Source organism: Malania oleifera, chromosome 7 (genome assembly GCF_029873635.1).
Source record: "Malania oleifera isolate guangnan ecotype guangnan chromosome 7, ASM2987363v1, whole genome shotgun sequence".
NCBI lineage: Eukaryota > Viridiplantae > Streptophyta > Magnoliopsida > Santalales > Ximeniaceae > Malania > Malania oleifera.
This window is the reverse complement of record NC_080423.1, coordinates 85992425-86016559: the sequence shown is the minus strand read 5'-3', so window position 1 is coordinate 86016559 and position 24135 is coordinate 85992425. Positions and strand designations below refer to the sequence as shown.

General features: G+C 37.3%; 1 protein-coding gene and 1 non-coding gene across 5 annotated transcripts in view; both read left to right on the top strand.

Moving 5' to 3' along the window:
• The first annotated feature begins 14906 nt into the window (after window positions 1-14906).
• Window positions 14907-14980, top strand: TRNAV-CAC (transfer RNA valine (anticodon CAC)). The gene has a single exon. It is a non-coding gene; the product is annotated as a tRNA-Val (tRNA).
• Window positions 14981-15006: 26 nt separating this feature from the next.
• The window catches only part of LOC131159861 (PRA1 family protein A1-like), a 31328-nt gene continuing 22199 nt past the window's right edge, over window positions 15007-24135 (top strand). Inside the window, exons 1-8 of one of the 4 annotated variants that reach the window (XM_058115053.1) lie at window positions 15007-15117; window positions 15235-15415; window positions 15825-15865; window positions 15970-16048; window positions 21213-21299; window positions 21375-21463; window positions 21557-21628; window positions 21711-21835. In XM_058115053.1, coding sequence (XP_057971036.1) covers window positions 15258-15415; window positions 15825-15865; window positions 15970-16048; window positions 21213-21299; window positions 21375-21463; window positions 21557-21628; window positions 21711-21814 — 630 coding nt within the window. In that variant the 5' untranslated portion in view covers window positions 15007-15117; window positions 15235-15257 and the 3' untranslated portion in view covers window positions 21815-21835. Of the gene's footprint in view, window positions 15150-15224; window positions 15416-15824; window positions 15866-15969; window positions 16049-21212; window positions 21300-21374; window positions 21464-21556; window positions 21629-21710; window positions 21836-24135 lie in introns of all 4 variants that reach the window. The other 3 variants (XM_058115055.1, XM_058115056.1, XM_058115054.1) reach the window with 3 other exon arrangements.

Sequence of the window (24135 nt, the reverse complement as noted above, 5' to 3'; positions counted from 1 at the left end):
TGGCTCAAATTGAGCCAATTATTTTCCTATGATAGAGCTAACAAAAGAACCATTCAACTTGGGTTCTTGAAAATATGACTCAAATTGAACCATTAAAGAATAAATTGGCATCGATTAAGTCATCAAAGAAGGAAAGTAGCTCAGATTAAAGGTATTTGGCTAAAATTGAACTAATCAAGAACACATAGGCTCGAATTGAGCCACCAAAGAAGGAAATCAACTTAGATTAAAGGTATTAGGCTTATATTGAGCCTATAAAAACAAATAAGCCTAGATTGAGTCGCAAAAGAAGGAAACTAGCTCAGAGGTAAGGTGTTAGCCTAAGTGGCTACATGATCCTAATTGTCGTATTTTGATGATAATAATCCATTAGTGGTTCTTAGTTAAACTAATCTTTGCATACTAAACTTTGGCAGGTATAAGTGGCGAAATCACATAGATACGGGTTTTGTGTAAAGATCAAGCGAACATTCTCATAGGCAAAGATCAAGTGGACACTCAAATAGGCAAAGATCAAGAGGACACTCAATCGAAAAAGCTCAAGCACATACCAATGGAAGCTAATGTAGAAACATATGTAATGGGGAGTGTTTGAGGTAGTATTTGTTGTAACTCTTGTTTTTTTGTTTCACACATGTTTATTGAACAAGAGTTGAGTAAAATGCATGTGCATACTAGGACATAAGAGTATATAGGATTTCATTAAGTCATAAGTTTTATACTCATGGTTTTCAAAGACAAAACAAAGAGTTTAACAAAAATATCCTATACTCAAATATATTTTTATATGGGACAAGTTTTAAATCATATTAGTATTATATTCTTTTAAAGAGTTGGTCCCAGTTGGGTTTAAACCTCTTTCATGCACCTGAAAATCAAGATATTGAAGAAACGGGGCAAACCATTAACGGTTTGGCCAGGTGCATCGACGGTTTCAAGTAGGGAGCTAAATGGTTTTTTGCCTGAGGAAACCATCAACGGTTTGCGTCAAGTTCTGAACCCCAACAGCCATAAAAGACTAGTTTTCAAAGTAAACAAATGTTTTATTAGCCCAATGGCCATATTACAGGTAGTAGCCCAATTTTCCTATAAATACAAGTCCAAAGGCTTGTTCAAAGAATAAATCTTAGTGATTAACATCTATTGAATATCATTCACAAGCACTTTGTATTTACCCCCTTCTCTAGACTTGACTCTCTAGGTCCAACATAAGGTATCCAACTCAAATTGAGCCAATAAAGAGCACATTGCCATGGATTAAGCCACTGAAGAAGGAAACTAGCTCGAATTAAAAGTATTTGCCTTGGATTATGCCAATAGAAACACATTGGCTTGAATTAAGCTACCGAAGAAGGAAGTTGGCTTGGATTAAGCCATTAAGCCAATGGATTAGCTCAAGTTAATACTTTAACAACTCGAATCGAGCCAAATATTTTGTTTTTGGCTCAATAATTAGGTTGGGTGAAGCCAAATTCAGGCTAGTTGGCTCGACAAAAGGCCTTGGCTTGGATAAAGCTAACAATTGGCTCAACTTTTACCTTAATCATCTTGGATGGAGCCAACAGTGAATTAATCAGCTCGGTGAAGGGTTTCGGTTCAAAAACTCTAATAGACTCCCAAACGACTCGGTAGCTTGTCTAAGTAGCACAATTGTTTGATGTTAAAATGTGCAACAAGAATTTAATGCACAAATATGCTACTCCCAAATATATAGATTCTTAAGGTATCCAAATAGTGAATTTATAAATACATATATTTTAAATTCGTATCTTTTAGAAATTACACAAATAATGAATTTTTAAATGCATGTATTTCAAATTTAAGAATTTGAGATGCATGTTTAAAATACACATGTTAAGTTCAAAATCACTGCGCCATGTAATACATTGAGGTCTTGATCCTAACACATTATCATGAATTGATAAACATGTGCAATAGTTGGTATCTGCATATGGGGGTTGACATATTAAATCATCACATGATAATTGCCATATTAGCCACAAAATTATTCTACAACGATACACTATACTTGCTTGCATCAAAGTATAGTTTTTCAATTTATTGACAATATATTTGATTTGTGCATGCATTTTAATTCATATATGGAATGAAGTAACTAAATTTGCAATAAACTTATATACTTACAGATAGATGTCATTTCTATGTTGCGTGCATAAATTGTGATTTTTTTTTTTTTCTGATATACCCAAAATTATCCTTATTAAGTAGACCACACTCATTATTATGACTTCAATAAACATGAGAGAAGACCAAAACACTTATTAATGGGGCAGTTACAAAGTCACCTATGTCAAGGCTCTTAAAGGTTAGAGCGATTCACATCTGCACAATAATGCACCCATTAAAACCATATCACCACAAGGTCAAACTCCATCACTATAAAAGGGGACCCAGAGAAGAGGTAAGGGCATCTAATTTCATACCCATTCTTTACTGTTGCAATTAAACTCTCAACAAAGTCCCTTACTTAGGTATCGGAGTAATCCCCATGGGTACACCTTGGGTCCTCCAAGCCATCCTTATTTGTTTCTTTTCAGGTGGTCGTGATCAAGGAACGATTCTTGAAAGTCATTCGATTTTTGGCAACAACAGTTGGCACCATCTGTGGGAAATTCTTGAGAGGTTTTCTTTTTCAATCCTTGATCACGAAAGGTAATAGCGTTTGGTTCAACCATTGTTTTTTGCATTTCACAAAATAGTTCAACAACTACACTAGCTTTTCCCTGACTTGCCAAACCTCCAATCATGGTACTCCAAGAAATCACATCTCTCTAGGACATTTGATCAAAGACCTGGAAGGCTCGATTTATGCTTCCAGACTTTGCATACATTTCGATGAGTGCATTGCAAATGTAAGTTTTCTTCAAAAAACCTATTTTTATTTACATAAATGTGAATCCATTTCCCTAGTTTAAGAGCTCCGAGGTGCGCACAAGTAGGCAAGACAGCAACAATACTGATCTCATCAGGTTTAATACCAACCTTTTGCATTTGCCAAGAAATGCGTAAGGCATCGGCATAGCACCCAATTCTAGTGTACCTAGATATCATTTATGTCAAAGAAACAATCGTCTTATTGGGTATCTCGTCAAAGATTGATTTTGCCCCACGCAGCTGAGTCAATCTAGCATGCCCAGAAATGAGATTGTTTCGTGAAATTATATCTTTGTCAATCATATCTTCGAATATTTTGTGTGCCTCTATTGAATTATCAAATATAGTGTATATATCTATAAGTACATTCTCTGTCACGCTATTCGATTTTGGCCCAAACTTGCATATATGACCACTTACCTAGATTCCAACTCAAAGCATAGGAAACAAGACTCCAGTAATGCTGATATTATTCCACCAGTTAAGCCAAATCGGGAGCCATGAGTTGTTGTTATGTTAGTGAGGTTGATATACTGGATGATGGATATCGTTAGCGCAAGTATGGACAGAAAGTGATGAAAGGCAATCCTAATCCCAGGTATGGTGTGCTGCTATTTTCCATCTATGTTTCTTCCCACAATTCAATCGGACCCAAAAAAAAAAAAAAAACCTAACAAATTTTTTGAGGCAAACAAATTGGGTTAGCTACTCTCAGCTTCGGGCTGATTCCACTACAATCAATTATCATGTATAGAAAATTAGATTTATTTAATTTTCTACAAGCTATTAGCATTTGGAAAACCAGCAAGCCTGTAGTAGACATTATTTTTTTTTAACTTAAATTGGTTATTTTTACTTTACTAGGTAACATTGAACAATTACAAAGGAGCTAGAGCTTGCTTTAGTTGGTTGAAAAGATGCTAGTTGGTGAAAAGTATGTCATGATAATCTTTAGTGGATGGTATAGCATTTCCATGTAAGAGGTTTGTTACTAACTGAAAAAATGTGGATGAAGACCATGGTTGTCTCAGTTAATAAGAAATTTGATATTTCTTATAAACTGACACTTAGTTGGTGGGAAATGGGGCAACAATATATGTCGAGTGTTACTTCAAAAAGAAGAAAGATGTAGTTTACAATAGTGATTAGTGTTACGAAGATAATTTAGGATAATTAGGCTGTAAATAATTAGTTGAAATATTTTAGTTTTCTATTTCGATTGTGTATATACCAAAAAATAAGGTTGTAAATAATGTTGAAAATCTGGCAGCATTTAGGCACTGAAAATGTGCTGAAAGTTAGGCAACAATTATGTAAATCTCTTTTGGATATAATGAAAGCAAACCCAATTGAAAGGGCATTCAAACCAAAATTAATCTTAATCCCAATTTTGTTGATAGATCCTTCAAATGCAGTGAAAGCAAATTGGGAGAAAAGTCTTTGTTTTGATAGCCATTGACTGATGTCAATGGTTTTGCAGCCAAATTACTTAAACAATAATTAGAATTAAAGAGGAAGAAAATTCATTAGTTTGTAATTTGAGCACTCCTTTTTGGACTAATTAGCCATAAGCTTTTCCAAATAGTCAAATACGTAGAGGATTCAATAGGTGCAAAATTTTAGCTACCAAAATGGTAAAAAAAAAAAAAAAAGAAGAAAGATGTGTGACAAATTGGTGCCTGCTATCATATGAGGAGAAATGTTTGTGGAGTTGGTGTTTTGGAATCTATCTTCTCATGTTAGGCAATTATTATTTGTAATTCTGCATTTTGTTTTATGATATAAGAATAAAGTTTTACTATTTGGTTTCCAATACTATTTGAGTTTAGATTTGTCTAATCCAACTTGAAGAACTCCCATGCCATGAAATTTGATTTTTTGATTTTTTTTCTATGCCTTTGGATGAAGCTCCATTTATTTGAACTGCATTAGGTATGGTCCTATGTCATGTTGTTTGGTTCCAGTAATGTAGGACATGAACAATTAATCATGGCCTTAATGCACTAATAAAATTAGCAAAGAACTTCCTGCAGTAGAGTGCAACCTGGTTCTTTGCGCTTGAACTTGAATCCAACAGTACTGCAAAGGACCTTCAAGGGGATGGATCATGTTCTAATTATCATCAGGATGAATAATCACATCTTATTGAACTTCAGTTAGATCTAATTATGATTGATCTAGATCCAGCAATTTGGATTTGATTTTGATTATATCTCATTAATCAAAATAGGCTTTTACCCTGTAGATTTCATATCCATTTTGAAGTAGAATTTGATCAGGTAATTTTTATTTTGACCATATATGATAGAAGAATACATTATTAATATTGTTATGAAATATAACATGATTAGATTAGATTGTGTTTTTTTAAGGCTCTATTTGGATTAAAAATTTTGTTTGAGGAAGGAAAGGAAGAGAAAGAAAAATAAGAAGGAAAATAGTTTTTCATTGTATTTTCTCTCTATAACAAATACTATTAAAACTGAAAATTTTTGTTTTAATATTATTTAAAATTAAGAAAATGGCAGAAATTCACTTATTGCCTTCGCCTTGGTGAAAGTCAACGGTGGTATAACCGTAGATAGAATTGTTGCTCCCTATTGCCTTTGCCTTGGTAGAAAAGTAGCATGAAGAATGTATGGATCTTTGCTCCAGTTCCCCAAGACAGCCCAACAAATGAGCACAGCTCATGAGGCATGAAGAAATGACCCAACTGATGAGCAAAACTTATGAGGCCACAAGATAGCCCAACAAATAAGCACAGCTCATGAGGCATGAAGAAATGGCCCAACTGATGAGCAAAGCTTATGAGGCCACAAGACAACCCAACAGATTAGCACAACTCATGAGGTATGAAGAAACAACCCAATTGGTGAGCAAAGCTCATGAGGCCCCAAGACAACCCAACAGATGACCACATCTTATAAGCATGAAGAAATGGCCCAATTGATGATCAAAGCTCATGAGGCCACAAGACATAGTCCAAACAGATCAACATAACTCGTGAGGCATGAAGAAATTACCCAACTGATGAGTAAAGCTTATGAGGCCACAAGATAGCCCAACAGATGAGCACAACTTATGAGGCATGAAGAAATAACCCAACTGATGAGCAAAGCTCGTGAGGCCACAAGACAGCCCAACAGATGAGCATAACTCATGAGGCATGATGAAACAACTCAATTGATGAGCAAAGCTCATGAGTCCCTAAGACAACCCAACAGATGAGCACAACTCATTAGGCATAAAGAAATGGCCTAACTGATGAGCAAAACTCATGAGGACACAAGACAGCCCAACAGATACGCATAGCTTATGAGGCATTAAGAAATAACCTAACTAATGAGCAAAGCTCATGAGGCCCCAAGACAACCCAACAGATGAGTACAACTCATGAGGCTGAAGAAATGGCCCAATTAATGAGCAAATCTCATGAGGCCACAAGACACAACCCAAATAGATCAACACAGATCACAAGGCATGAAACAAAGACCCAACTGATGAGCAAAACTCATGAGGTCTGAAGACAGCCCAAACATATGAGTACAACTCATGAGGCATGGGGAAACAACCTAACGAACGAGCAAAGCTCATGAGGATTAAAGAGTCCCTCAAAGAGTTGCTCAGATTGAAGTTGCTCGGCACGAGGAAAGCCTCAAAGAGTTGCTCGGATTGGAGTTGCTCAGCATAAAGAGTGTCTCAAAGAGCTACTCGACACAAAGAGCATCTCAAAAGAGTTGCTCGACACAAATAGAGTTGGTCGGCACGAAAAGCATCTCAAAGAGCTACTCGGCACAAAGAGTTGGTCGGTACAAAGAGCATCTCAAAGAGAGGTGCTCAGCACAAAGAGCTGATTGGCACGAAGAGTATCTTAAAGAGAGCTGCTCAACACAAAGAGCATCTCAAAAGAGCTGCTCGACATAAAGATCTGGTCGGCACGAAGAGCATCTCAAAAAGAGTTGGTCAGTACAAAGAGCATCTCAAAAAGCTACTTGGAACGAAGAAAGCTACTCGAAATGAAGAGAGTTGCTCAGCACGAAAAGCTTCTCAAGGAGCTGCTCGGCACCAAAAGCATCTCCAAGAACTACTTGGCACGAAGAGAGCTGCTCAGCTCGGATCAACCGGTGGAGCCACGAACCAGCCCAAGACGGCTCATTAAAACTACCATCGGCTCGAATCAACTGGTGGAGTCGTGGACCAGCCCAAGACGGCTCATCAAAACTACCATCAGCTCGGATCAATTGGTGGAATAGCGGACTAGCCCAATACGGCTCATCAAATCTATTATCTGCTCAGATCAATTGGTGGAGCAGCAGACTAGCCCAATATAGCTCGTCAATGCAATCATCGACTTAGATCAATCGATGAAGCCACAAATTAGTCCAAGACGGCTCAGTTGAAAGAAAAACGGTTCATCAGCATGACAAGCGACCCGAATAAGCATACAAAGCCACAGATGATCCCAAAATGACTTAGACAATGCTAAACAAAAGAAGGATATTTTTCAAACAAGACTTTGAACCTTGAAAACCGATTTCAAAGGTTTAAAATTTTGAGGGGGGGGCAATTGATATACCCAAAATTATACTCATTAAGTAGACTATAGAAAGTTGACCACACTCATTATTATAACTTCCAAAAACATGAGAGAAGACCAAAGCTGTAGTAACCCAAACCAAGAAAATATAAGAAATAAATAAAAAGAAAAGAGAAGAAAAGAAAAAAAAAAGTAAAAAGGGTTTGGCTAGGACCAAACCATCGACGGTTTGGAAAGACTCGGAAAAATCGTCAACGGTTTTCCTACAAGGCAAACTACCAAGGGAATTACGCAGGCATTCAGGTTTGGTAAGTGGCGAAATCGTTGATGGTTTCAGGAAAATCGTCGATAGTTTTCTTGCGGGCTGAGTTACTTAAGAGCTAAGTAACATAAAATTTTTCATAACTCTCTCATTTGCTCTCTCTCTAATTAGGGTTTTGGAATACTCTCTCTCTCTCTCTCTCTCTCTCTCTCTCTCTCTCTCTCTCTCTTTTTCCTAGGCCTCCCAGATCACTCACGAGTGCTCCTCGATCCTCTCTCCCTGCTCCCGGCATGTAGGTCATTGATTTTTGGCAGATTTAAGCGATTAAGTTTCGTGATTTTGATGGTTTTAGGCAGTTTCTTGAGGAACGGGTAAGGGGATTAGATTATGCCAGTTATTTTTGGAATATAAACCGTTTAAATTGCAATATATGTTTACAGAATCAATATTTATGATTTTCTGAATGAATCAGACAGATGAAAATGGTTGTTTTGACTTTTCTACGTTTTTGGGGAAAACTAACGTGAATGGGTTGAACATCTCCTATTTTCAGTAAAATGTATAGTTTGAGTTAAATTAAACTCTAGAAATGCTCAAACCCTATGTTCAGTAACTTATATGTTTCCCAGATAGTTATGTATATTTATGATTTATCAGATGAAAATTTGTGTGGCATGAGAATGATTTAAAATAGTGTAAATGAACAAAATGGTTAGACAGTTATGTTATGACAAATATGATATGACAGTTTAATTTCGTTTCCTGATATGATAGACTTTGCTTGAATGATTGGAAATTTTGAAAATACTGGTACTGTTAAAGTAAGTGCGTAATGACCAGAAAAATAATGGTATTTAAATATTAAAAGAGAGGAAAATGGAAAATTTAAAAGGGGGACAACAGGCTTTGCGTTCGTTGACGACGTTGTATATAGACTCGTCGACGAGGGTGCGTCTCATTGACGAAAAAATACTGAGAGACCATTTTATACAGCTCTGAATTTCATCGACAAAGGGGAGCACTTGTCGACGAAGTTCCTTCTTGACCTCATCAACGAGGTGATGTGGCTCGTCGACGAAGGCCAGTGTATAAATGGGTAAAAACCTCATTTTTGGCCGAATTCTTGCACAAACACTCCTCTCTCTCTCTCTCTCTCTCTCTCTCTCTCTCTCTCTCTCTCTCTCTCCTCTACATCCCTCCTACCTTCTCTTTACGATCTCGAGCCGGATTTAAGCCGGTTTGACGATCTGAATTCACCACGACGCTCCTGGAGAAGTTCTCTGCATATCTGCTGGAGCGGATCGTTGGTGGGTTTGAGTTGAAGTTCATCCTTGGTTTAAGGTAAGGTATTTTATTCATAATTTGGGTTTTCTGTAGTTATAGCAAATGTTATACACAGAAAAATACTAAAGTTTAGTTCTAAAAGTTGTTATTTTCAGGGTGTTGAACGTAGAACCCTGCGGGTGCAGGACGAGTGTATTTAGGGTGTTTCTTTTCAGTATCAAGTAAGAGAATAAACTAAACCAATTATTTTTCATGCAAATTATTATTATTTATCAGCAAATTAACTTTCAAAAAAACATGTATTATATTCGTATATTATGGAGAAAATGCATATTTAGGGAAAATGCAACTATTATGTTGAAATGTATATATATGTATGAAATGCCAGAAATTATGATTTCAGAATATAATGTATGGTTTTATACAGCAATGTGTGACATGAATATTATTTTATGTGGTATGTATTATTATATGACAATTTTATGAATAAAATATGTATTCAGAAATTATGAAATAATGCAGTACATTATGTTTCAAAATACATGATAAATGAATTGTTTATTTAGAATGATATGTATGAAATGTTTGGCGCAAGGTCGTGATTGATAGCCAGTGCAAGGTCGTATATGATATATGATTTCTACACAAGGCTGTATGTATGATTTTGGCGCAAAGCCACAGATATGAAAGAAACGGACGCAAGACCTTATGTATGTATGTTCTTTAAGAAAATGCTATCAATCTATCTATGTTAGAAAAGTATACTATCATGTATTATGTATTATCAAAGCCCGGATGTTAGTTTAGTTTAGTTACAGGAGTACCGTTGCTATACAGATCAGATATTATGTTCAGACTTGTGCTAACCATCCCACGAGGGGGTGAGAGATAGATAGTTAATGTAACTTTCAGTGTAGAGTTATAGACGTTCACCTGACAGTCTGGACCAGGGTGTGGTGACCAATCGTACTTACAGACATTTTTGACTCGACAGTAGTCGGCCAGCCATTGTCGGGTCCCGCCTTCATGGGGGGTAATACATGACATCAGCTAACTATACATCCTGAGTGAATTTTCAGTATTATCAGTTATATCAGACATTTCATGATCAGTATAAACTATTAGAAATTATGAAAGTTATATTTATTCAGATATGTTATGATGAATGTTTTCATGTATATGAAATGTACTGTATATGTATAACTATATCAAATATTCATGTTACCACACAGCTGTATTTAGTTTATTTTTCCTTACTGAGAAGTGTCTCACCCCCGAACTTAATAAATTTTTAGGGAACCCAGAAAGATCGGCGGGTCGAGACCGTCGTTGAGTCAGTTGAGCTACCCTGCTAGGAGGGTAAGTTTAGACTAGGATTAGAGGTTTTTGATGTGGGATCCTAGAGATTATTTTTGTATTATTTTTGGGAGATGTATATAAATACAATGTTTTGGTTTATAGTTAACTTTAGTATTATATATATTTTGTGGGTATCAGATGATGATTTATATTTACTGCTGCTTAAGTTTCTGCTGTGAATGTCAGATGTGTCCCTGTTACCCATGGGTTCGGGTTGACTTTATTATTATTTATGTTTTATTATGTGATAAGATAAGCAGGTCATTACAAAGTGTGAAAAAGGTTTCGAGGGACGACGATACATAACACCTCAATGATGATTACTGAATAAGGTCTCGGGGGACGGTGAAACGTAACGCCCGATGATGATTATTGAAAAAGGTCTCGGAGGACGGGCATATGTAATGCCCCTTTGATGATTATTGAAAAGGTCTCGAGGGACGGCGATATGTAACACCCCAATGATGATTATTGAGAAAGGTAGAGGGGGACGACAATACGTAACGACTTGATTCTCGGGATTTAGCCCGAGGGCTTGTTGATATGAGGGACGGCGAGACGTAACGCCTCTGAGCGATTGCCTGGTGAGTATGGCTGGATTGAGGGACAGCGAGACGTAACGCCTCAATCTCGGCGAATGTGAATCGTGAATGGATCATGTAAAGCGTAGCTTTATTAAACTGTACCATATAATCTATTAGACGTCGTAGCCCGTGGAGTATATAGGTATGCCCCGGAGTGGATATACAATTGAGTCAAGAGGAGGGTGGATGACTATTTTCATGTATTAAAAGTTTTCTCTACAAAACAAAACTCTTGGCAAGGTTCAAGCGATTATATCACAATATATAAATTAAAACAACCACAAGACAAGTAAATAAAAGAGTGTAGGGAGAGAAGAATCAACACAGGAGATTTTACGTGGTTCGGCACCAAGTCTACATCCATGCCTTGGGACCAACCCAAGGATTCCACGATCCAATCTCCTTCACAACTATGATATCATCATTGCCACCATAGTCAGAGTGAATAAATATGTTTTGCAAATCTAAGGTGATGTGATGAGATGCCTTGGAGTCAACTATCCAACCTGACTGATTACTCGAAGTCTCGTGAGCTTTGAAGTTGGCTTGCGGCTAGGTGATGGGTAAGGGCAGGAGCAGCTCTTCCCAATATGGGGCCCTAGGTGAATGATTTAATTAAGGGTCCTTAATATTTTGTTTAATTTTTATTTTTATTTAAAATTACTTTTTCTAAGTACATCAAGTAATTTTAGCTGCACTACATGTGCATTCCACCCACCAAACACGAGAATTCCATGAACAGTTAAATTAAATCCCAGGGGTTGGAGAGAGATAGAGGAGGCCATACGCGGGTCTATAATCTATATATACATATAGGCGCATAGACTTTATTGTGTGCAGGGGTACTGAGTATTGATACAATAGCTAGTAATTATAAATAATGTTAACGTTATTATATTAAAAAAAAATTTTGGGGGCCCCAACACCTTAGTGGCCTTAATGAAGAGCTGACCCTGGGTAAGGGATGTGATCTGCATGCCTTAGCAACATAACCAAGCTTGTCACACAATTGATAGATGACTGGAGGTTGATTCCCATTGAAGTTAGGTTGCCGCGATTTCCATAAGAATTCTGTAGGAATTGGATGTTGTTGTTCCTTGGGTAGCCATTATTGTTTCCTCTGAATCGTGACTATTTTTTAAAGGTATTGAAGTTGCTATTTTTGCCTTTCTTACTATGTTGTTTTTGTGAATATTGGGCAATGATGTCAAATTCTTCTCTAGTCGAGTTTAAGTGCTCGAGACTCGTTTCATAGCCTATAAGTTTTTCGACGAATTCTTCAAAGGAGATGGGTGATTCTCTTACACATAAGGCGGCTTTGAGTTCTTTGTAATCATCGGTGAGACCATTGAGCGTATGAACCATTATTTCTCCATCACTCAAATCGTGCCTAATCATAGCAAGATCATCAATAGTGATTTTAACAGTTTGCATAAATTCATAAATGTTCTTACCTTCTTGATTGACCTTGGTGAGGGAGTCAATGAGACCAACCATTAGAGTATTATATTTATTGGCATAGATAGTTTTGAGTATGCGCTAGGCTTCCTCAACATTTTTGCATCGAGAACCTCTTGGTCCAGTGGCAACTGTTTGGATAGTAAGAAGTAGTAGTCGATCTTGACATATCCAAGTTTTGTACTCTAGATCATCGGCTAGTGGGCATGGATGAGTTCCATCTACAAATCCCATAAGATCATACCCAAGAAAAAGATTTATTATATGTGAGTTTCACATTGAATAGTTTCCTCCTTTGGAAAGTTTATGAGGAATACGTGTGACTATGTTAATTGAGACAACATGAGTGTTTCCATTGGTGGGCATTACCGTGACTTCACTTAATTCAGTCATGCTTGGAAAACTAGAACGAGATTGGGAGATTTGGGTGTTATTTCAAAGAATGGTCGACAAGAAATGCGTGGAGGCAGAGCACTATAGAATGGAGTGTTGCTGCTTAGATGAAGAAAATCAAGGGAGTACTGCTGCTTATTCTTGTTGGGTGTCCCTCCTTGTGGGGCCCTTGGCTTGAAAGCTGCACCACTCTTTAATGTTTGTTGGATTCCTTGTAAAAGCAAAAAAGTGGAGTTGTTCTTGAGCTTCCAGCCCAAGCCTCATGTGCAGTTATAACAGCCCCTTCATCTCCTTTTTACTTTTTGGCTCCATTTTTCAACAAGCTGTCACCTCTCCCATTTTTCATTCATTCTGTTTCCACTTACAAAAAACCTTACCTAGCTCCCAGCACTTACAGCTACCAGCGCTTGCAGCTAGCACCTATAGCACTCCCACGCACTAGCGCTGGTCATCTTTTTCATTGTAGCAAGCTACTACTGCTTCTTCTTCGTGTGTCTCCAGTTGCATATCATTTACAGCATATTGAGATTTCTTTTATTGTGGTCTTTTGGTTGGTTTTTGGAAATTTTGTTCAGAATATTTGGTGAGGCATTTCTATCTTACTACATTTGTTTATACACTCTTGTATATTTATAAGGCATATGCCTTTTGTATCCACTTTGTACAATATATTTGGTGACAATGAATTTGAACCATCGTGCCCCGTGGACGTACCTCAATATTTAAGGAATTATGTTAAATTTCTTGTGTCACAATTTTTATTATTATTTGCATTACTCCATTGATTTACTTGTGAGAATTTGTTCGTTTATATTATATTTTTCCCAACAATTCTTACTATCTTCTACGATCACTCTCGGAACCTAAATCATCAATCAATCTGGATGCTTTGCGAGCGTGTTTTTGTCCAGAAAATTTGGGAGAAAGAGGAGAAAAATGGACAAAGGAAATGGAGGAGATTGCAGGCGTCGTGAGTGTGTGGTCGCCGGAGGGAAGGGGAGAGATTCGGCCGCTTTGTTGTGGAAGATTCAGAGGGATGAGATGACAAAGACCAGCAAGGTCAACACTAGTGTCGTCCTCTCTGTTGTTACCTCAAAAAAGGATCAAGAGGCCTTGACCCGTGCCGGCAGAAGAGCCTCTACAACGGCGACCCAAGCTTGACGCCGACGCCGGCGCCGGCGGTAGTAATTGCAGGAAACAGGGACATCAAGAACAGAGCACAGAACATAGACCTTCTGAGAGGTTATCAGACGAAGAACATGGGAGAATTTAGAGTCGAGGTGTGGGGGCAGCACAGAGGATATTCTTGCAATCCTTTGGAGAGAGAGAGAGAGAGAGAGAGAGAGAGAGAGAGAGAAGGAAATGAAGCAATCAAAGTTCAAGAGGGTTTGCGTGTTCTATGGGAGTAGCCCTGGGAAGAAGAACAGCTACAGGGACGCAACTATAGAGCTTGAGAGAATCTAGATTTGAATTTGAAGATGAAGATGAGAGAGTTGAAGCTCCCCAACAACAATGGTGTCGGCTTTGATAAGAGAAAGATATTATTTTTATCTCATTCTTCAATTCTAGATGAGACATGACTTTATACAGGTGGTATAGGAGGAAATGATTAGTGGGAGAGTATAAATGAGGATTATTTTCATATATTTGAAACTAAGATTCTAAGAGAGAATTATGAGTTAATAGGAATGCTGTAAGGTGTTGACTTATGAGATAGCATATGACAAGTATATTGAGTTAAATATAATTAAAAAAATACTTAAAATAAATATAATAAAAAAAATACAAATGAGGTCAAGAAATATTTATAGCGAATGTAATAAAAAATAAATGAGAGGTTTATTATTGTTGTTATTTTTTATTTTTTTTCTCTCATCCCTTCTACCCCTTACCCAAGATCCCTCCTCCCAACAAAATGAGGAAAAAATTGTACCAGTAGGAAATTGAACACTAGACCCTAGACTTCCCCATAAGGAGCCAAGGGGTAAGGTTTGGATGTTGGTTGTTTGTGGAGAATAAATTTTTACCCCAAGCAAAAGCATTTGGATAAGAAAAATTTGCTAGGAGGGATTTTGATTTGGAACCAGCATGAATGGCACTATTATATAAGACTTTTGAAAGTGTTCCTTCCATAGTCTGGGTGGTGTAGTTGGTTATCACGCTAGTCTCACACACTAGAGGTCCCCGGTTCGAACCCGGGCTCAGACATGATAAAAACCTTCTGTACTGTAGTTCTTTAAGTTTTTAGCGCAATGCCTTTTTAACAGCAGCAATAAAGGCCACAAAGCAAATCGTCGTCATTTACGAGCGCATACCAACGGTTTCAGACTTTCAGCCTCATCAAGGTGTCGATTCTCTCCTGCAATCCCTTCCCCAGGCAGTCGTCTGCGAACCCATTCGTTTCCGTTTCCCCACCATTGTTTCTCCAAGAACTCGCCTAATTTTTCTCTAGGGTTTCGCAGAGGGCGAAGAAGAACGAACGGCCATGGACTGGGGCAACGTTACAGCGGAGGATCTGATCGACGCCCTCCGCGAGGTCGACTGGTCGACTCCACCTCGCCCTCTCTCTGAATTCTTCTCCAGATTCACGCTCCCTCGATCTCACTCTAAATGGAACAGCCGCCTCAAATGTAATCTTTACTAGTACGTTCTCTCTCCATGCCTTCTTAAATTGGAATCTTCAATTCGACTTATTTTACTTTTGTTGTTTTTTTTCTGAATTTTGAATATTTGTATGTAATCGAGTTGGATTGGTTTTTAATCTTTACATTCTCTCCTTCCGTTTGGTTGCTAAGAAAACAGCTGAAAAATGAAAAAAAAAAAAATAAAAATAAATGAATTTGTGTTTGTGGAACAACAGATTTTACTTAGCAAATTTGTGGTTCTATTCTCCTTGTTGTGGTGGTTATACATATAATTAGAAGCATTTATATATTTTATTTTATTTTTACTTTCCTACATTTTCTTGGCAAACAAACTGAGGGCCGAGCTTTCTTAATATGTAGCATCTTTATTAATTATCCATCTTTATATTTTTCACATGTGCTGGCAGCTACAGGACGAACTACTTTATCATGATAATTTTCATCCTCGGTAACGTGCAAAAGAATTTTAGTTTTTTGTTTCCTTTTCCCATATTTCCTTTTTTATTTTTTCTTTGGATTTATTGTGTACATTTGTACGTTCATTGAAAACAGGGATGGGATTCCTTAGAAGGCCCCTTGCTATTGTTGCTGCTTCTGTGACGGCACTTAGTATTGCTTTACTCAATGACAGGTTTGCTGTTATACACCTGATCCCTTCATTGTTTTTCTGTTTTTATTTTTTATGGTGGGAATAAGTTAGTTTAGATAAACAAAATTTGAGAATCGAAATTTTGATCTAAGAAGCACCAAGACACTAAGATGAAACACGGACATGATGTGGTACCGGCATGACAAAATGACAATTTTCTAAATGATAGGATAAGAGACAGCAGGAATACATGAATTAAGTAATTTTAAAATGGTCATACCTAGGGATATTTAATATTGTGTTTCCAATTTTAGATGTAAAACATTGAGGCAATGCAAATTTATGAAGAATTATAATTAATGCACATTATACAAATAAAGTTTATTTACATTCATTGCCTGCATTCATATATTATAATTTGACATTTCACGTATTATCAGCAATAAAGAACAACAAAAAGTAGCCATCCAACCAGACAATTAGCACTAAGGAGCTTGCAAAACATTGGTCCCATCACAAGATACAAGAAAAACATAAAGACATTTTAGTTCTTGTCTAGAAGCATTGGGGAGCGGTCACATATGTTATGCCATTTTAGGAAGTGTCAATGTCATGTCAGAAAATAAATGATTTGATTTAATTTTTGAAAGTGTCAGATGCATGTTAAGCTGTGTTGAATGCATGTTGGTGTCTGACATGAGACGTAGCTTCTTGGAGTGCTGGTGCTTCCTGTATTTTGCTTAGTCATTAGCAAATCTGAACTTGATTACTATTGTTCCGTGCTCTTATTTTTTAGGGAAGTCTTGATATGTTGTTGGTCAAAAGTTACTATGCTATGGGAGCTTCTTGATGTTTATTTACATTCTTAATTTGTTGGTTGAACATAAATTAAATATATTTGCGACCAGAGGCGCAACAGTAATACAACATAGTGATTTGCATTTTATGAGCTTTGAGTTTGGCCTAAAATTGGTTTTCTTTTTTTGAGTGTAGAATTTTGAAATATTCTCAAAATACAAGCATGCAATGTTAAAAAATCTAGTCCCAATTGTCTTAGATGTTGGAGTTTTAGATCAACCCAATGTAGCTTTGTCAATCCTTCTCTCCTAGGGATTATTCTTATTCTGGTGTAGACAGAGTTGTTTTAAACCCAAATGGATAGGAATTAAAGTTTAAATGCCATCATAATTGGGGTCCATATGGTCGATTAGTTGTATGCAAAAGGTGCTCAATTTTATGAAATTTAAGTTTTCTCTTGGAGTTTCTTTTCTCCAAGTTTATCTTAAGCTTTGGGGCGTTTGAATCTTGGATTTCTGTGAAATTTAATGAAACTCAAGAACAATTTTGTACTGTATTTTGTTTAAGTTCACACAAATCCAGATCCAATGTCCAAAATCTGTATTCCTAAAAGCAACATTACTATTTTTTTTTAAGGAAATAAAGCAAATAATAATAATAATAATAATAAAAAATACATTAACTCCCTTGAGGTTTGCCAAAAACACATGAACTGTCCCTGGATTTTTGAAAATTACTCAGACCTCCCTTGACATCTACTTTTAGTGCTTCTTACCACCCTTTCTTTAGAGGCTGTTTGTTTGTTGGATTGAGTGAGTGCAATGATCTCATAATCTAATTTATTTTAAGACATCAGTTTTACCCATACAAAAGTAATTTTGAGTAATATTTGCATTGTCTCCTTTTGTAAGTCCTCTGTTTGCCACACTTGCTTGGAGTGTGCAGCGTTCCATTGCATTTCAGATGGAAGGCAACAACACATCCTTCACATCTCACTTTTCTCTTCTCTGAAAATGGCTGTGTTGGGTGGCTGGGAAATGTGGATAGATTTGATCAGCGATCTGTGAATTCATGGGTGACTGGTGGCACTTGTTGATTGTTGTTGGTGATTTGTAGTTGTTATTGCGGCTGGCTGTTGTGGTGGTGAGTTTGATTTTGGGATTCATTTGAGGGCCATTGCAGAAAGAGGAAGAAGAGGAGGGGGATGAGGAGTGAGGGACTGTGCAAGAAAGACGAAAAAGAAGGGGTAATAGACATAGTCCATAGTTGGTGTTGTTGATGGGCTCTTAGAGCTGCAAGCAAGTTGTCAGCTGGTATTGGTTTTTGGGGCTCTTGATCTGCTTCTCTTTTGTTGATATAGATGACCGAGCATGTGCCGCCCTTTTAATTTTTTTATAATTTATGATTAATTAACTAATTTAGTGTTGTTTATTTCCAGGGATCAAGAGGTTGGCAAAATACAATGACACTGGAGGGGAGAGAGAGATCTTATTGTGTAATAGCAACAAAATTGGCAGAGTAAAAAATTAAAGAATGTTATTTAATAGACATCAGTGATATGGGATGTCAGTGGTGGCATTAATATAAATGTTAAGGAAGATGTTAGTCAGGGGAGTCCACGTCTTTTTTAGCGAACTTGGGAAGGTCAGTTCATTTTGCCCATATATATTGAAGGCATGGATGTATTAAATGGGAGGTTTTTTTTTTAATTTTCTTTTTTATGCTGTCCTAGCATTATTATAATGTTAAAAGTCATTGTACAGATGAGCTGCAAATTAATCAATTTTTTTTTAAAAAATAAAATAAAAAATATGATTAGATGAGCAAATACCACTTATGGGTGTAAATTTCTTTGCCATTGGCACACTGCCGCCATTAGAATAAGATCATTAATTGAAAGGCTATTTACACCACTACAAAATGTAGGGAAATTTTGGTGCAATTTTTTATTTATTCCACGTCACTGTCAGGAAATTGTCAGGAAATTTCAGTCATGGAAATACAACATTCGGTTCATGATTATAGTTGTGTGAATCTAGCAAGATACATTGACCAAGCCTTCAATGCTGCTTTGTGGTGTTGACTCTTTAAGAATCCTTCTCTGCCATTTTGTTCAAACTTGGGAGTTGGGGCAACATTCTTACAGAGTTGGAACACCATCAAATCCTTCTTTGTGCATTCCCAACCTACAGACTTAACAGCTATTAAATTGCTGTTTTCTCACCTGTGCTTGCTTGGTCTATGTTGTCTGATTCTTGCAAGATTTTAAAAAATTAAAAAATGAAGATTTTTTTATTTTTCTATTTTATACAGTAAAGGAATTTTATTGAAAGGGCATCAAGGGGATGGCAACCTAGAGTACACAAAGTCAACCATCATGTAGGATCTCAAAGAAATCTAAAATTATATTGCGCTCCTTCACTGCAATTGCACTATGCCAGCTGGAAACTACAGTAGTCCACCACTCTTTACTACTCTGAAGTGGCGTAATTGAATTCTTGAACACTCTCCTGTTCCTTTCTTTCTATGCTTACTAGAAAATTGCAAGAGGGATGATAGATAAATCCTTTCTCTTCTTCTTGGTTGCCCAAATCTGAGCTTCCTTCCCACAGAGCTGGCAGTAGCCCACCTTTGTCCAATCAAAGGTCCAAGTCATATTTCAAAGATTCCTAGTCTAGGGGCAATGAAGGAGGATTTGCTCAACTGATTCTGCTTTAGTCATGCATAGAAAACGCTTATTGGCGACCCAACTGCAGCTCTCGCTCCCGCTAAGGCAATTTTAGGTGGCACTCAGAAAACCGGGGTGCTGCCCCAATTGATGGTCAGCCCCCTTTTTTGCAGGTTGTCCATGATTAATATCTTTCCATGTGTTGCCTCCTATGCAAGAAAAGAAACCTTTGTTGGGGCAGCTGTCTTCCAAACGCGAGTCGATGGGGGATTGTGGGAGAATCCTGTAGAAGGATCTGACTATGAAGACCCTGTTTCACTTTGGTTGTTTGGGAGTGTTTTGGTGTCAGAAGTTGTAGAGATTGTTTTAAAAATCACTAAGATGGTGGAATTCCCAATATGCCACATTTTTGTAGAGGGAATGTTCCAGGAGATCTCCTAATCTGATATTTGAAGGTGATGATTGATGAGTGCTTCTTTATTGCAGACTAAGTTGTAGATGGCAGGAAATAAAGCACTTAGAGCCTCTCGGCCGCACCACACATCATGCCAAAAGTAAATGTTGTCCTCGCTTCCCACTTGAAATTTGATAAGACGGAAGAAGTCATCCCAGCCTTTCCTGATGAATTTCCACACCCCTACATCATATGGTCCTTTACCAATCTGAGTGGTCCATTCATTATGCTCCCAACTCAAACTTGGAACTTGGAAGCAATGATTCCCACCAATGGTGGCCATCTCTTTCATGTACCTTCATACCCATATCTTAGGAAGGGCTTTATTGAAAGAATGAAGGGACTTCAGCCCCAAACCTTTTGATCAAATAGGTTGTTTAACCATACCCCATTGGAGAAGGTGGAATTTGAATGCCGCCCGTGTGCTCCCCCATAGGAACCTCCTTTGAATTCCTTCAAGTCTCTTGGCAATTGAATCCGGTGCTGGTAAATGAAGGAGAGACATGAAATAGATGGGAAGGTTTGTCAAGGTACTCCTAATAAACCATGAATAGAACCACCAGAATTTCATTGGAACTGTAATTATGTTGGATATGAATACAGTATTGCTTTTAGAAGTCATTCTTAATGATGTGCAATGATAGGCAAGAAAATGTTAGTAAATATGGTTCATAAAATTTTGAGCTTTTGTTTAACGACTGTGTAGAAGGAAATATTTCCTTGCCATGGAACTCAAATTCTTGGATACCTATTGTATGTCTCTCAAAGCTCCAAACTGAGCATTTTATTTACCACAACCGCCTGGCTGGCAAATTGTTATGTTAAAACATTGTTGGAATTAGATTACGAACTAATAAAATGTTATAAACCATAGTTTGTAGCAGTAAAATAGGATGACAAGGTAATTGGACTAATGGTTGAGGTGCGTCAATTGGTTTAGCATTTTATACATTTATAAAAGAAGGGCATGAGTGGCTTTTTTTTTTCTTTTCCTTTTTTTTTTAATTTTTAATTTTATGAAAGATGATCATAGTGATCTTGGCCTCCCTCCCAATGTCAAGCACAACATAGGCATCCTGCTTAACATTTTAAAGCTGCTGGCAAGAAATAAATTTACTGTTATGCCTTTCTTTGTACTGATTATTACAAAGGAAGAAGTGAGGTTATGGGAAATTGCAAAAAGTCCCCGTCTGGAACTGCTTTTGACCTTTTTTTTTTTTTTTTTTTTTCCAACCTATCGGTTTTTTCATATATTGATGCTAAGGGTTCAAGGATTGGTGATGCAGCTTTGCAGGTACTTTCAGTGAGAAAGTAACAAGAACAGTGAGGAAGTTCTCGCCGCATTTAGCTGCAAAGATGAGGCCGCCTCTTACGTTAAGTCATTTTGCCTATGACTCTGTTTACAAAGCATTTATTGTTTGTGAGTACTTACGGTAAATTATTTTCAGGCCTGTTATTCGTGGTCGTCCAGCAGCTAAAAGAGCTATTTATATATGTGGTCAGCCTCGTTGGATGTTTGTCTTAATGTCCTCTTCTGGTACGGCAAACTTCGAAGTTTATTTGTTATAAAATCGTACATTTTAGTAATTCAAACATTTTGACTTTGTATATGTATTTGCCTTTTATGTAGCGAGCTTTTTTCTATGGTTTGCTTCTTGCGGTCTCTTGAGTGTCTTGTGGGCGCTTGCCATTGGACTTCTTGGTAAATTATGCAATTTATAGTGTTTTTGTGCTTTCATATTAGCAATTTATTTTGCTTTTAACTCTCTCTCTCTCTCTCTCAGCCACTATTCTTCATGCCAGTTTTAGAATGCCTAACATGAAAGCACGGCTTAACACATTCCGGGAGGAATTTCGTACAGTTTGGCGCAATTATAGTGACCTGTAGTTTTCCTGAATTTCACATGATGTGAGTAAATGCTGGTTGATTAATTGTTGCCCTTGTTCTTATTATCCTTCATATTTGAAAATTTCCTCATTTGTTGAATGGAGAGCAAGGATTCATGTAGACCTAAAGTTATTTTTCTAGTGTACTTTTCTAGTTTTTAAGATATCAGTATGCCCATTGAATTCATTTTTATATTCACATTGCTATTCATCTACATGATTACTGATATAGTATCTCCATTTAAAAATCTGATTAAACTGGAATTACTGCTTAAAAGTAAATTGTTGCCAGTGCAGTAGGCACTTCCTGAAGCAACACAGGGGATTAATGCTCAAAATACCTCAAATACTAGTGTCTGATTCTCAATCTTTTGTCCATTGACCGAGTGCCAACCTTTTTTTTTGGGGGGGGGGGGGGGGAGTGGGTGAATTGGGTTGATGTCTAGTTTTGATTCAAAAAGTAAATTTCATTAATTTCCATAAAATTAATCACACTAGCCAGCTCAATGCAAATGATGCATGGAATTAACAATATAGAAAAGGAGAAAAACAATTATTTATGGTGGTTTAGTTCCAAACCCGATGCCTATGTTCACTTATGGAGGGACTCTTGAGCTATCTACAAAATACAATCTTCTCATGGTGAAAACCAAACCAAATTACATAAACTTGGTTGCCTCAAATTACCTAGGGAAATCCCTCACACAAGTAATCAAACCTTGCGCACCACCAGGACTATTCATTCTCGAACATTTATATCGCTTGAGAATAATAATTACACATCCAATCATGAAAATTTGTGGAGTTTTGTGGTTTTCACTGTTCAATGGGGTTTATAGTTATGTTAATGGTTATTTAGTCATTTAGCATTATTGATTGTTAGAGCATGGTTTGTAATCAGTGTAAGTTAGCAAGGGCATTATGGTCATTCCTATTGTACTTGACATATGTTATAAATAGAGGGAGAGAACAACCATTGAGTTTAGGTCTTCCATTTTACCCAATTATTCAACATGGTATTAGAGCATGATTCTGAAACCTAAATCCTAAGTGTTACCAACATCATCAAACCAAAGCCTAAACCGCTGCATGTCTACCCTCATAGAAGATTTTTCAGCGATACTATAACTCTAGAGAGCAGCCAGCAGCTGCAGAAGGTCAGACCAGTCGCTGGAATTTTCTGGGCGACACTGCCAGTTCAAGAACACCAAATCACTATATATTCGTCACAACCAACACCATAGTCACCCACAGACACTGCTGATCTGCCCCCCACTGAAATCCCATCTCCAGGCAGTGTCTCATGTGCCTTCATGCGCCGGACATAGGCTGCCAGGGCCGACCCCATTTGTTGGCGCTTGAAGCCACTTTCAGGCATAGTTTTGACTTGAAATGATCCAGCAGTGATCCAGTCTCTCTATTAACATGTTTTTGGAGTTTTTCGTGATGTTTTTTGCGCAAAGACCTCACCTTTTTTAATTGCTCAAGTGTGGCACCCAAGGAATGGTTGTTTGATGCTTTGTGAAGCAGTTTATCAATGGTTATTGAGTTTATTGGGCCTGAAACAGTGGGATTTGCTGTGTTTTTTGATTCAATGATCTATTCCTTCCATATATCAAAATATCAAGCTGTTGGACATGTGTTTTGCTCAAAGATCCAATCTTTTTTTAACCATGCACTCATGGTAATTTGTCAGTTGTTGTTTGGTGTTAGTAAGAGTCATAGGTGACTTTCTTGGAGCAGTGGCAGTGCTCATAAGCTGTTTATTTTTTATTTTTTATTTTTTTATTTTCTGTGAGGCTGTGGCAGTGTTATGTAAGTTAGTTGGTGATTTCTCCGTGGTTGTTTCAGTGGTTCACCTCTCCAATTGTTTTAGTGTTGTGAGTTGCTTGCTTAGGGCTGTGTCTGAGTTTCTTGGTGCTGTGGCAGTCTTGTACTGATTTATTTGTGACTAGTCACCTTGTTCGTGGTTGTTCTGATTGTTCCAACAATTAATCTTATGGTTATTGTTCTGAGTTTGTGAATGTTGGGATGGAGTTTGCAATTCCTAGAAGTACGGTTCCTTTTTTAATCACTTGTTTGAGTGAACCATGTATTGTGACTATATCAGAGGAGTATTCAAGGTATCTGCTGTATTAGTCATCTCAACAAGCTTCTTCCTACATTGCGTCTTTTGCCCAGAAAGGTAATCCTACAGTTTGTATATCATCTGGTATCCTTCCTACTAGTCCTTGGGTTATTGATTCTGCTGCTACTAATCATATAACAGGTGCAACCAACTTCGTTTATGATCTCCAGTATCCTAAAAACCTACCTCAAGTT